Source organism: Anser anser, assembly GCF_964211835.1.
Source record: "Anser anser genome assembly, chromosome: 1".
Taxonomy (NCBI): Eukaryota; Metazoa; Chordata; class Aves; order Anseriformes; family Anatidae; genus Anser; species Anser anser.
Window position 1 is genome coordinate 189,022,855 of NC_139720.1, and position 15,033 is coordinate 189,037,887.

The following is a 15,033-nucleotide window of genomic DNA, read 5'->3' on the forward strand; positions in this document are numbered from 1 at the left end:
AGAGCCCAATAGCAACAGGTGCACCTATATTAATTTGCACATGAAATCATTTTCTGTGTTTAACAGCTTGGCAAAAGACTTCCCTAAAATAAAATACTGCTCAAAGCTTATCTAGTTAATCTCCACAGCTCTCCAATGGTGTGAGTTGCAGGTCTTCATGGCCACAACTGCGGGCCAAAAGCAGACCCAAGATTAGACTTCAAGACTTAAGAAGGGCCACCTCATTTCCTAATCTAGGTATTTTTTATCATCCAGCTCACATCACATTTGACTCAAATGAAGCCACTAAACATATTTTCATCTTCCATGCTGAAGTATGTAAAAAATAACTTTTCCTGTTCCGTTTGTGGGGCCAACTGAGTCTGACAGACACTTGTTTTATACTACTTTTTGGCAGACAGGCTTAACGCATCCCATTGCTCATCTGTCAGTACTTACCTAATGAAGTAATATGAAAAATTAATAGAAATTTGATTAAGAGCAAGACATAAAAATTAGAGATGGGAGGTAGGTACCTTCTTGACATATCTGTTCAGGAGTTGCCCTAATGTGAAACTATCAGTGAAATATCACACTGCCATGCAGTACATGCCTTTTGAAAGGAATATACTCACTGTTTCTGCATCTACAAAAAGGGTTGGACATTCTGAGCATGATGTTAACATCTGAGAAGACCTCACAAACTTGGAGCCTATTCCTCGCAGGTTGTCTCCCAGGTAGCTAGCTGCATCACAGGTTAGGAAGCAGAATCTTTTCTGAATATTCTGTAAAGCAAAATACAGCTTATCACATTCTTTACTCAAGTACAAGCTACTTTCATTTCTAAGGAAAATGGCATGCTTTTTTTTTTTTTAATCGTTATTGTGTGTGTCTTGCACAGTAATATGCAACAGAGACCATCTCCTTCCGGAGAACTGGAGAACTGAATGCTTGCTCAAGATACTGAGCAATAATTATTATGACAGTATAGAGCTGGGCAGCTGTGAAACTAGTTACAGATTTAGTAATGATCTACTGCTGAAATGTATTTTTGTCAAGCTGATTCAATCTTTATAAAGCTTTTTATCCACATGCATTTTTTTTTCTTGTCTGTACAGACTTAACAGAGTTGACCAGCACATTACTTTTTCTGCCCATTCCGGGCATTGTTTTGTTAGTACACCATGTCAAGTGGCTAATCAGATAATATAATGGACATCCTAATGCCAAACAGCAGCATGAAAAAAAAAAACAAAAAACAACAGAAAAGAACTTTTGCTTTGCCCTGTGGGAAAAACCTTCTTACTAAAACTTTTCTTCTGTTTGGGTGGACTCCAGAAATACTGCATTGCATCCGGGAATTATTCTTCTCTCTTTTTTTTTTTTTTTTTTTTTTTGATATTTTGAGTTTTAAAGCAGTCTAGTCTTCCAGAAACATTCTAGCACTAATATTTTCTTTTCAGTGGCTAATACAGAAAGCAAGTAGTAAATAAAAATATATTTTAATAAAAATAATAGTCTTGCAAGACCTGAAATAATTGTATTGATAAATACAGAGCAGGCTTCACTGCCAAAACATATCTCACTAAGGCCAACTGCCCAGCTGGTGGGAGTAACATGAACACATTGTTTACAATAAAAGTGTGCAACGCTTTTATATGATTCACCCCACATAACTACAGGCATTTCTCTGAGGAATGTAAATTAGGACCTGTATCACCGTGAGCATTCCTTACTGGAAAGAAGTGCTTCTTGAACAACAATTTGGATGACAAACATATAAATAGCCTTTACTACACCTGTCCTGGGGTCTGTGAAGTACTTAAAATCAGGTGAGCTCAGTTCAGACTTTATGGATAACAGATGATGTAGGAGTGGATGATTTAAAAAAAAAAAAAGCTAAAATCACATTGTAATGGATGGTGTATTGGTATACACCAGAACTATTTTATAAAATGGTTAAAGAGAAACTCTCTACAGCACAATTTCATCGTTGCTTATATGTGAAATTCTCTCTAAACTGAACTGGCTCTGTTCATAGCCAAGATCACATAGACAGGCATGATATTGGTACAGGATGTTTCTACCACCTTGCTTCAACACAGAAACAAAGCCCTACACATGTCAATTAGCACGTAGTTCAGATTCTCTGCTGCAGTGAGTCTGTAGCTGGGATAAGGGGTTCTTACTAATTACCACCAAAGAGGTAAATAATTATGAGCAACTAGCAGAATCATCTAAATCATAGGGCTTGGTGACACTTGCTTATCTACTACTTGGATATGTTCTGAAAAGAAAGACCAGGTCCAACTCAGTAAAACTTCTGCTGACAACTCTTCTGTGAAGGAAAGGAGATCTAGATTTGAAACTAATCAACAGAGAAGAGGTAGCTGAGAATGTGTAAGTGGAAGCAAATTTAGAAAGACGGATCATGGAACAGAACCCTAGAGATGCTGATTGGAAGGGAGCTGTGGAAAACATCTAGTCCAGCCTTCACCTTGAAGTGGGACTGGTGCCAACACCACTAGATCAGGTCAGCCACGGTTTTGTCTAGATGAAATGTGAAAGCTCCAAGGTCTGAGCTTCCACAGCCCCTCTGGATAACCTTTTTAAGTGCTGCAGGCCCTTCCTGGGGAGGAGTAACTGAGTTTATGATTCTGAGGCAATGATGAAGAGAGATCACAGAAAAAATACAGCTAGCTGACTGGAGCGCATTCAGAATTTGCAGGAAGGAGCCCATGAGAAACAACTTCATGGGGAAAAGGAGATAAGAGGTGGCCACTTCTTTAGTGAAAAAGAAGGCAGAAGTACATTCTGTACCACTTAAAGAGAAAATACATTAAGACACATATCTGGCTAAATCACAAAGACTTCACTCAGAGAAATACTGATGCAAAGAAGAGAACATAAAACTAAGTTCAATTGCTAACTTGGGCACCGAAATTAGAATGACATTGTTGGCACAATAATCAGAGAGGTAGATGGCAAACCAACTAGAAATAGAGAGAATGACAAGAAAATATTCTAGAGATAATTAAGAGAAAGGCTAAGGACTCACAATGGAGAGGAATGGCTGCTAACAGATGTTACTGAAAATGCCTTCTTTTGCCTTACTGCTCCCAGAAAGGACATCTGTGTACAGCTAAAACAGGTAACATCAATGGGACTCAATAAAAACTCAGGTCAGAATGGATATTTTTACATCATTGCAGATTAGGGAAATTCATGCTGTGATAATTGTAATACTGGGTAAAGAAATCTACAAGCCATAACAATTATATTTGAGAACTCATAGAATACAGGGTGTTGTAAAAAAAACTTAAGGAAAGTGTTTATCTCAAAAAGCAAAATGAATTAAACATTAAGTTTAGGGAAATGTGGGAACATGTAAGAGATAATAATAGACAGTACATATTTGTTTACAGCAAATCATATAAAAGCATTTAATGTCCATGAAAGGCGTAAATGTTCTATTAGGAGAAGTAATTGATATGTTATATATTAATTCATTTACTATCTTAGAAGTGAGGTAGAAAAGCTTGGTCTAGAGGTAACTAGGTATGCAAAACCATACAAGTTAATTATCATCATCTCACTGTTCAGTTTTAAAGATAAATTGAGCAGAATTACACTGGGATTTGTCTCAGGTCTAACCAAGTCGTTAATGAAAACACCGAATAATGGAACATACAACATGCTTATTAAATGCATAGATGATTGAGCTGCAGTGCCTGCAAGCTCTTTGGGAGCCAGGATTGTATTTCAGAGGGATCTTGATAGACTGGAGAAATGGTGCAGGGCAAAGGAAGAAGATAAGGTTGTACACCTAGACAGAAACGGTCAAGAGAGCACATTCAGGCTGGAGCGGAGCGGAAAGGAGCGGAAAGGAAAGGAGCGGAAAGGAGCACATTCAGGATGGAGAATAACCAGAACGGCAAAATTTTGTAGAGAAAGATCTGCATACTAGATTGGATTACAAGTGAAAAATTAATTAATTAACTCTATCCTACCGTAAAGTACTTATCAGAGAGAAGTTTTTACACAGAAATAACTTCTACATAACATCTAATCCAATTCTAGTTAGTGCTCATAAAAACTTAGGCTGAAGTAAAGAACCTGCTCTTGCTTTTCAAGGAATACACAGACCAACTGAAAAGAGCCCATGGCAACAGCTACAAGTTTCAAAAAGGTGGCTTATGGTGAAGGCTGAAAGAACTGAAATTAAATAAGTTTTGGATAGGTGAAGACATGATAATGGTCTTCAAGTACAAGCAGCAACTACAAAGAAAAAAGGAGCACCACTATGGATAGAGCTGTCATAGACATAAAATACAGAAGTTCTGAAATGATTAGGAGCCAGGACTAAGTACTGTACTACATTGCCTAGGAATGATTTGAAGTTTCATCTTAGCCTAGAGGTTAAGAACAGTTTAGGGAAAAGAGTTAAAAAGTAAAAAAATAAATAAAAAATGAACATTGTAGTCTGGGCAAGACAGGGACCATGAACTCCTCAGGTTCCTTCTTGCACTCATCTATGAATGAGTTTAAACAATTTTAGTTTATTTTAAGAACATAACTTCCTCAATACATTTTAGTCATGCTTCATCAACACCTGATCAGTCTAGTGTTTATTATTCAGTAAACATATTCTTCCTCTACTGCATTCCTTTTCAGATATTCATGGAAGCAACAATCAACTCACTGTTAAAAATACAACAGACTTAAATACTGTCCCAAAGTATTAACACTTGAAATGGTTAGAGACTATATATTGGTATCTAGGTATTGTACTTCACTAAATCAATTTATTTTGCAAATACATGGACTATCAGTTCTATACCAAGGTATCTCAGTTTTGTCCTTTTGGGTGCAGATTACAGTGACTGAAATCTTTCAAGCAAGGCCTGAATGCATCATATATTTTATGAAATGGGACTATTGGTAGTAATGATGCCAACCATCACCATAATATCAACTGTGTATGTATATGCCTGAATATAGTCACTGTGTTTTCTGTGAACATAACTAATAACAAAACATTCCCCCAATTTTTTTCTTGTTAACCTGATGTTTCCTCTTCTGGGGAGGGGATTTTTAGTAACAAAAAGGCTCAACTGTAGAAACTACTTGCTGGCTCTCAAATATACTTGTCTTGGAATCGGATTGTCTTCTGGAAGACATTTGATTTGACAGAATACAAAGAGGCAGCTTAGAGCAGACAGTTTTAAGGATTATCCCGAGATCTCTGAGATATGACCAGTTTACAGGAAGAGTACTTCAATAGTTTCAGGAATTTTAAACAAGTTTAGCGTGTTGTGGGCAAACATCCAGGATACCATCAACTTGATGCAGACCAAAATGTAGGTGCCCTGGAAAATGCACTTCCTTTGCTTCACCAACTATTTAGTTGACAGGCTATTCCAAACAAGGATTTTGTTTCACACTTAAATATTTTGGCAGTACTTCGCCTCGAGAGCCTAGCAAATACTGGGATTGTTTCTCAAACTTCCTGTTCATGAGGGTCAAAAATCTTTTAAGTTATTGGATGAGTAGCAAAGTTGAACAGTGCAAACACAATACAATTCCAGAGAAGCTGAGATCTTATAAAAAAAATCATCTGGAAAAATAACAAAGCTATTTTTATAAACGAAAAATACATCTGTAGCTCCATCTAGAAAATCCTGTTTTGTTGATACTATTAACACCTTTAAATTTTCTTTACTGTTTCTCATGTTATACTGTTATTGAAAAATCTTTTGAAAGCAGTATTGAATCTTTCTTATCCAGTTATTATCTGAAAAAAAATTAGTAGACTACCTTTCAAAAACAGGAGAAGCACAACAGCAAGTGCACTGTGTGTATGTCAGGATTTGGATTTAAATAGGCACTTCACAGGTAATGTTTAGGTCTTGCATTACATGGTATTATTTGTTTTTTACTTTTCAAAAGTACATGATACCATTTCCATTTCACCTCTTCAAGGAGGACAAAAAGGACAAATAACTCTCAGAACACTTGAACAGGGCCACTAATCTCTAGGACTGACGTAACGGCAAGAAGTTGAAATACACATCATGAAGAAACACATGGCTAATTTTCAAAGTTGACCTGTCAACGCTGGGAGTTTTTTTCAAATAGTCATTTATCAGGCAGCATTCAAAACAATGCCAACCTTTAGGTACCCATATTTAAAGTGGCACAATGTTTAAAAGAGGATGCAATGTACAGCTAGAGAAGACATGAAATTAACTGCAGAGGAAATAGGATGGAAAAGACAGTCCTACAGTATGATGCTTCTTTCTTGTAAGAACAGTCTTAAATATACCAAAATATCTTGAGATGGTATATTTATTAGCAGGGTCCCTCTTTGCTAATAAAAAAATTGCATACTCCGAGACCACAGGTAATTTAAGTCTGCATGAAGTTACATAACTGTTGTGTACACTGCTGCAGAATGTGTGATACATCCTGCAGCTGCCTCATATAAAGCAGGAGAAAACAATAAAAAGGCTTTAAAACTAATTACATGCAAATCCAGACAGTGATTTCTTAGAACAGCTTGTACATTTAATGTCTTTTTTTCTTCTTGCATGATTCTTATCTTTGTACGCATACAGTTTTAGAAAGGAAAAATACATTTCTAGTCTTTAGACACATTCTCTGGAATTTATTTTACATGATGGCAGCTGCATATTTCTATTCAAATTATTAGCTACAAAATATTTAATAAGGTTGACATTTACATTGGGCATGGTCAAATTTCAACATTTTAAGATGAAATAACAGATTAACAATAGTTTCAGATGAAAAGGCTATTTCCTCTCTCTTACAGTTATTGTTTCAGATTACTTCTAGAGTACGGAAGAAAATACTCTTTGAAGTGGATCCACGTTTTGTAATGTTATCTTCAAACTTATTTTGTAATGTTATCTTCAAACCTGCAACTATGAGATACATATTATTTTTATGACAAAACTAGTCCTAGAGGACGGTTCTGCATGATAGTCTGGTATAATAATTCTGTAACATGCAAAATTAAAATGGTAACACCACTGTTAGTTCATTACTAGTACCACTATAAAGAGCCATCCTAATAGCCATGCACAATCTAAACATTTTGATGTTATCTCTTAAATTTATTTTCTCACCTTAAACAGGGAAGAGAACACATGAAATGTATAAACTGCACAGGAACCATCAGAATCGCACATGAGCTGGTTGATATGACTACGCCAGGCTTCTTCTGCATCGTCACATGCTGCTGGCTGAAATGCAGCAAGGATGGCAGAAAAAAACGGCGAGGGTGGAGGGGAGGCATTTCGATCAACATCTCCAAAACTGAAAGAGAAAAGAAAATAAACTGTGATGAAAGGAAAATAACATGAAGGTGTCAGATAAAATACACTATAATAGAGAGATGTAATCACAGGACCAATTGCAGCATCTTTCTAAAGATACTCATCAACTTTCAAGTTACTTCTGAAAATTGGCATGATGTTGGCCACAATGAGAAAAACCTCCAAATGAGAATTGCTATCTTCAGGCCATCATTATCTATATTTCCCCATCCTGGGATACTTGAATTGCTTTATTATACAATGGTTTGGAGGAAGAAGGCTAAAACTTCATAGGACGATAGAAGCCAGGATGAAAGACACCTCTTCTGGGAAAACTTGGTTATAATAATGTATAGCAAAAGGTATACTTTGAAAAAAATATCTCAGCCTGTGCAAACATTATACATTCTGACCTATTTGGTTTATCTCCCTCCCCCTGCTAATATAATGGATGGGAGAAGATCTGTCTCTTCTCCCCATTCTTAAGACTTCTCATCATTCTGCCATGGTCAATGAAACAGGTTGACTCCAATTTATAGAGTACTAAGCTACTTGCTCCTGTGTATCAGCCTTTGAGGTGGAGAAATACTTCCTATGGCTCCCAAGAACAGGAGCTGTTATTCTGAAATGTGGCACAAAGAGAGAGAAGGCCTCTTTATGCATCCTTACTACTTTACTCTTCATAAATAGATGTTGACTACAATCTAACTCAGCATTCAAAATCTGAAGGAGCTGCACATAGTAAGGAAAAATCTTGATGCTTTGGTGCAATGTTTACTGGGGTCCTGCCATGATCATCTGGAGGCTTCAACAGTACACAGATGGGATTTTTGACAGTACTGTGACCTCCTTATGACTCACAAGCAATCAGAAGGGTGAATGCATTGTTGATCTGTTGAACAGACAACTAAGCAGCATTTATGTTACTGCAAAACTTTAAAAATATATAAATATTTCAATTTTAAAAATATATGTATTTAATGATTAACTGCCTAGATGTATACACAGTTCATATCTTGTTTTCCCTACACAGAGAATATTGTTCTTTTTGGAGTTGCGCAATAAACCCACTGATAATTTTGACACTGTCTTAACACTCTAAACTCATAAGAGCTTTACATCTCCAGTGCCCAAAACAGCCATTCCATGGTATAACTAACACCTTGCTACCACTTTGTTGTACAATGTAAAAGGATTTCTACATATAGTAGCATATACAAGTACCTGGCTAGAGCAAATTGTTCCAGCCTGTCAACTTTCTCTTCAGTCTCTGTCATATCCAGACTAAGGCTATCACTGCATTCAAACGCTCCAGGGAGTTCATTTGTAGACCCCGAAAGGTCATCCTCATGGACTGCTATATCTTGCTCTTCATGTACAGCTTCAACCTACGGGAGTGAATGATGATGTCTTAGAAAACAGCAAATTAATAAGTTAATACCACTAATACCTAGAAAGCGCTTAATAAAAAAAAACAATACTTGACAGAACATTAAATTGCACAGATACAAAGCCCTATACTATAAAAGACACGAATCAAGTTACACTTTAGTAAAAACACTATGTTTGCTTAACTCGATGTCTTGGACCAATGTTGGTTTTAAAGTATTTCTTCAACTCAATTTGTCTAGCAAAGAATTTCAGATTTCAATATATTTGGCATCATAGCAGGGAAGTATTTTTTTTCAGGAAAAACAATAGGGTTCTTGTTACTGCCAGGCTGTCCTCACCATTTATCACTTTGCAGGGTCCAAGAGTGTATTAACGGCTCTCAAAACATATTGAAAACAATCACTGTCTGGAAGACTGTATGCATGCTCAGAATTGAGAGTTATTCTTAGCATGTCATATTTACATAGTAACTGCCATTCAAGAGGAACCCAGGCCATGAAAAGGATTATGCTTCTGTCATTTCCTTCCCTTTTTTTTTCCAGTCCATTAGCATCTAAAGCTAATGGACACTTCTGATCGCCTCTCTTGATTTCTTCTTGAAATCTTTCCAATTTGTCTTGCATTTTTAGTCTGAACAAATTTTGTTTCAGTTTTAACCTTTTGCCATTTGTCTGCACCATCCACAGCATTTCTGCAAAGCAGTTCCTGTTGGGATGACTGCAATGTGAAGTACATAAACTCTTTATTTTTTCTTCTTTTCTGCCTGAGGTGTCTCATGAGGTGTGTGCTTGTGCACAGATGCATATGTGCATGTACGTATGTGTGTTGGGAGCTGGTAGGGAGGGAAGTTTATGGCAAGTTGAATTTGAAGTGAAAAGAGGCCCTCTGCAGGTTACCAGACCTGCTTGAATCCTACAGATAAATTTTGGGGATTTGAATTTCTGAAAATTTTTTCTTTAATAAGCAAAAGCGGTAAGAATATTTCTGAGTCCAAGAGGAATGAAATGAATCACAGCACAAATTGTTTTGAAAAGAGAAATAAAAGCTAGTAAAAGAAGTTAGTATTAACCATTTTCAAATATGAAATGCTACTACTGAACTATTCGTTTGTTTATGGCAATGACAGCGGTTGTGTAAAGAAAACACATTTTGATGGGATAAAGCACGAAGAAATATGAAACAAACACCTCCCGTCCACTGGAGTCCAATATGATGTTCAAAAAAGAAAAAAGTGGACTCTAAAGATTCACGCAGGAATGGAATTCACATGTAGGATTAGAAATAGAAATAGATAAGTTTTGATAACTTGAAAAATATATAAGACATTATCTGAGTCTTTGCACCCACATAGCATTATCATTGTCTTCTGATCCCTTATAAATACTATCTTAAATTATTTTTGTCACTATCTTTAATAGAAAATAAGTTTAATTAACTACTTATCATTAATGATAACATCTGGATTTTGGCACTGAGCCATTTGAGAAGGCCTGTTTAATCAGTCTGTTGCTCTCGTTCACTGCATCTGTTTAAAAGCAGAGGTGATATTTTTGTTTTTGATTCTGATGCAACAACTAAACCTTTTCGTATTGCACTGAAGAAGTAACAAACATTTTCCTCTGCATTGCTGACATACCATTAGCACTCTGGAGATAAAAACTCAGACAAAAAGAGAAACAAGAAGGGGCTCAGATTTTGTGTTATCAAATTAAGTAAAAATTACTTAGGTGCAAGTTTCAAATTTTCTGACTAAAAATTGGATGACTTCTTCCTTAAGATAAATACCAAACTAAGCATTTTAACTTTATTTATACTTACTACAGTTTGTTTTGAGTAAAAACACAGAAGTATGCATACTAAAAGAAAATATCTTTGAGGTAAAATACTCTAAGAAGGCACTCTGTGTAAAGTTTTTCAATTCAAGTATCCTTCTAACATTGCCAAATCCCTGTCAGCTTGGGTTATGTACTTCACCAACATCAAACCTGTCTCAGAACTTCCTGAATTTGCCTGTCAACCTCACAAGAAACTGCTGTGATTTTTCATTATTTACTTATTTACTGTTTCAAAAGCTTTTCACTTTTTGCTGAACACTGGTGCATTAGATATTGGGGCATTAAAGAAATTTTCATAGTAAAGATTACAAAACCCAGGCCTACATGAAACTTATGAACTGTGATTTGCAATTCTTAATGTGCGACATCAACAGCTACTACATCTGAAGGTACAAGATTAGCCGCAGTCACCACCTGCAAACATATCTGTTCTGACTACAGTTTCCTGAACTGAAATTTTGCCAACTTCTGCTTATAGTTTTTACACGATAACTTGTCTACCAACAGTTGTTTTGACAAATGATAATTTGTAAAACAGTTGTTTTGACAAATGGTAAGTTTATATTTTCCACAACCATTATTTTAAGAAGTTTCCCTCCGCCCTGATCCTTAAGCACATTTCCCTCCTTCTGTCCTTTCTTCCTCTTAGGGAGGTTTCTAGCACAATTAGTCCAATACTGAGCACAATTCCAATCTCCTTTTCTACAACCTGTCATCTAGAATTCTAGTTTCTGTAACTTCAGTAACATGCGGTGTACCAATTTTTTGCGTGGCTGCATTTGGAAAGGACCAAAAGCAAGAACAGGAATGAAAGCTGATGAATACACAAGATAACTATTTTCCTCTCCTGTTCTATTCTCTTACGTTGCTCTTCTGCATAAGAAAACCAGTCCAGAGATGACAGAGAAAGCTTTACTGTTAAGGCAGAAGTGTCATAAAGCCACAGTAAAAAACCCTCAGATTATATTTCTGTAAAGAAAGTGTTCACCTAATCTCCCAAAACCAGAAGTATTATCAAACACAAAATTAAAGAAACTACCCTCACACTGACAACCATTTACCAACCTTACATTATGTTCGTCTTCTGATACATTTGTCTGAAACAAACTGTGATGAACATGGTTTTATCCTTGCAAATCCTGCTGCCTCCTTCCACCCAAGATGGCTTAATATTGTGGTCATGAATTTAAAATTTCTGAATGTCTGCCAAAAGGCAAGAACTGAATCGAGTGCACACAACTGTACAATAGGTTCCCACATACAAAAAAATCTCAGTGAATACATGCATACACCCACCCCATGAGTTGGCATATTGTTCTGTTAAATCAGCATGAAGAACAAAAAAGAATTCCTTTAGAGTTGTAACTTGTACCCAGTTCATGAATTTGTCTTCTAATGAACTAGTAGCATCTTGGTGTATATATAGTGCAATGTCCTCAAGAAACAATAAATAAAAACTTTTAATAAAGAAAGCATAGGTAGAACAGAAAAGGTATGAATGTTCAGGAGCATATGAATATACTGTATTACACCATTATGTACAGGAAGTCAGAATATACTTGCATTCACAGATCAAACCTTTCATGAAAGTCTAAGTAAAATAAACTTGTTAACATGTTACATGAAATTCACTGTAGTTGGAAAAAGAAAGTAAAATTTTATTCACCTTGGATCCTTCAGACACTTGGAGATTATTCATATCAGGCAAAGACCCATCAAAGCTAGATGTTCCTATATTAAAATGATGAGGGTCTGCTGAAGTTGTGTCACATGATGTAGAAAGTGAGTCAATGTGGTTTGTATCCTCAGATGGGGAAAGCGTTATAATCTGTGCAAAATACATCAAAAGAACAAAAGAACTGAGTATACAGCTACCTTACCTTTTGCATGCTTTTAGGAGCATGCAAAATAAGCATTATATTAAAGGGCAGTGATGGTGGCTCTATTAGTTTGTACATGTAGACATAGTATAACCCTTTCAATATTTCTATCACAGAAATTGTATACAAGCATTCCAGAAGTTAACAATGAAAACCTGACCCAATTTACAAAACAGAAGTCTTGTTCTATTTCTTTAAGTATTCAATGTTACATATATTTATTACTTGCCACTTACGCAATTTGTGAAAGAAAAGGGTAGCTAACCAGATATGATGCTTCCTGTGTTTTGAATTTTGCATTAAAATTCTTGCATACATTTTCAAATAAGGGAAAAGCAAACAGCGAGAAAATACCGCATTGAATGCCATCCCCCAGTGTCAGCTGATTAGATTGCACCTGGACAAGAGGAAACTAAAAGTGCAGCTTATTTAAAACACAGCCCAATCTATTGTTAAATTGCAGGTTTGCAACTCACTAGGTCTGAGTTCTCCAAGATTTGGCTGGTGGTCAGGTCCTCCTCCTCTGATGACTCATCTGAGTCCTCACGGTTCATTTTGTTCAGGCTGGGCGTGCTCCCTGAGAGCTGGCTCTCCTCCAGCAGCTGCATGTCACACTTGTCCAGGCTATCCAGAGATCGTCTCCGAACTCCCCAGTTGAAGTTGTCCATGCTCTCACCCTGAAATTGGACGTAGGGTCAGCTTCCTTGATTTGAAACTCATCGTATACAAGGAATTAATCATTAGATCAAAGTTAGGTCAGGAAGTATTTTTTATGTAAAAATATAATACCAATTTGATATAGACATTATTTTGTTAAGCCATAATGTAAAAGGAGCATTTAAAATTGTCCAGCGCTTCACCTGCAGGTAAGAGCAGAAGCATGGAAATGACAGTTAAATGAAGAGTCATTCTTTTCAGTATTAGATGTGTTTCATGCATGTGCCGATTTCAGAATTCTTTTTTTGTAAGTCCACGTATACACACATCTCAATACCAGTAGAGCAATGATAGCAATTTTAAGGTCTTTTTCCCATGATGTTTAAAAATATGAGGAGCACAGGTCATAGCAATGTTTCAGCTGTGAAACATACATTAAAGATTTTTAATTCTTTCTTTATGTACATCACCATAGTGATGAGTTAAGGTAGATTTGAATGCACCCTTCATTTAGCACACAAAATGTAATAGCTGAAGCAGCACTCCTTTTAACTTTTATTCAAGCCTCTGTGGTTTATTTTTATAATTTGAGTTACTTGAAACTATACTTTGAGAAGTATAGTACTGAGTAAGATTTCACTTTTTAAAAAGGATACAGTCGAATGAACCGGACATTTTAGGTTAACTTTCAATTTGGATTTTCACATACAGTTGCATAAAGCTGAATGCATTACGCAAATAGCATAACTTTGTTAGGCTGGTGAACTGATACAAAGATCACTTAATTTCTTTCATGTATAAAGGTGACAAATAGTTTTCAACCATTTTTCCATTTGCTTATGTATTTTTTCAGCAGACTGTCCTTGGTTTCACTAGTTGTGCTAATTCTCTTGCTCCCTTCCTCAAGTTTGGCCAGGTTCCTCTCCAGCAATGCAAGAGCATCTGCAACCACTCCTGCTATGGACCATGGAACCCAAATGAGCCTTACAAAGCAAGGGAAGGTCTACCAAGAAGCATTCAGCAGCAGCTTTGAGCCCTTTCTCTAGGTGAAAACCCTCAACATTACATCAACATGGGAAGGAAATTGATAAAGGAAAGAAACATTTCTTAAAGTTTGAAGATGACTTCTTAAAACAAGACTGTAAGCAGCAGCATTCTTAAACAAGCAAACCAACTGCTCAAAATTCAAGTTGGCAGTGATCTTTTAAATATGAAACTGCTGAATTTCAGAAAAATATGGTTCTGCCTAAAAAATCATAAATGTTAACCAACGCTGATTATAGAAAGAGCATATCTTGGGCTCATGCAGATTAAAATTATGTACAATCACAGAAAGAGTGTCAGCTCAGTAATGTACTTCAGCAGATTTCTAATTTTAAACACTTGAGTAATCCCTATTCAGGACTCAGACATTTACTGAGTGGGTGCCTCAAACTGCTTAATGTGCAATTAATTCAATAGCAGTCTTGCCTCCTAAACAATCAAACAATTTGCACAAATAGATCATATTTTGCACCATTGCCCTTTAATGCAATGGATTTTGGAAAATGATTGGAGACAGTTCATTTTTATGACACTGCTCACCTTTCATGAACAAGTATTAGATAAAAAAGAAAGATGTATTTTTAGGAAAAAAAAAAACAAAAAAACAAGCCAGGAATGCAAGAACTGTAATCCACAAGAACATGTAGAATTAAGGAAGACACTATATTTAAGAACAAATAAAAATTATTTTGTTTCATCCTGGGACTGGGATCATATAGTGGTTTTGTGCAGGAAAGGATGAGAAAATATTTAAGATTTAAGAAATTAGGTCTCTAACTCAGAAAAACGATTGTGCAGTTTCCAGCTGCTTATTTTAACAAATTCTAAGGTAATCCATCCTCCCCCATGAAGGCTGGAGGATACATGCAGCGATGGGACATCCTCCACAAAAATGTCAGTTACTGAACT

At 36.1% G+C, this 15,033-nt stretch overlaps 1 protein-coding gene and 1 long non-coding RNA gene across 10 annotated transcripts in view; one reads left to right on the top strand and one right to left on the bottom strand.

The window, feature by feature from the left end:
* The window catches only part of FRY (FRY microtubule binding protein), a 238,220-nt gene that overhangs the window by 13,649 nt on the left and 209,538 nt on the right, over positions 1-15,033 (bottom strand). For all 9 annotated transcript variants that reach the window (XM_083810257.1, XM_083810250.1, XM_083810253.1 and 6 more), the window contains 5 exons: positions 12,900-13,100; positions 12,210-12,371; positions 8,541-8,704; positions 7,128-7,317; positions 615-764 (listed from right to left, as the gene is read on the bottom strand). In XM_083810257.1, the coding sequence (XP_083666383.1) occupies positions 615-764; positions 7,128-7,317; positions 8,541-8,704; positions 12,210-12,371; positions 12,900-13,100 (867 nt within the window). The remainder of the gene's footprint in view (positions 1-614; positions 765-7,127; positions 7,318-8,540; positions 8,705-12,209; positions 12,372-12,899; positions 13,101-15,033) is intronic.
* LOC310886200 lies at positions 781-4,424 on the top strand. Its single transcript, XR_014575243.1, has 2 exons — positions 781-3,837; positions 3,894-4,424. It is a non-coding gene; the product is annotated as an uncharacterized lncRNA (long non-coding RNA).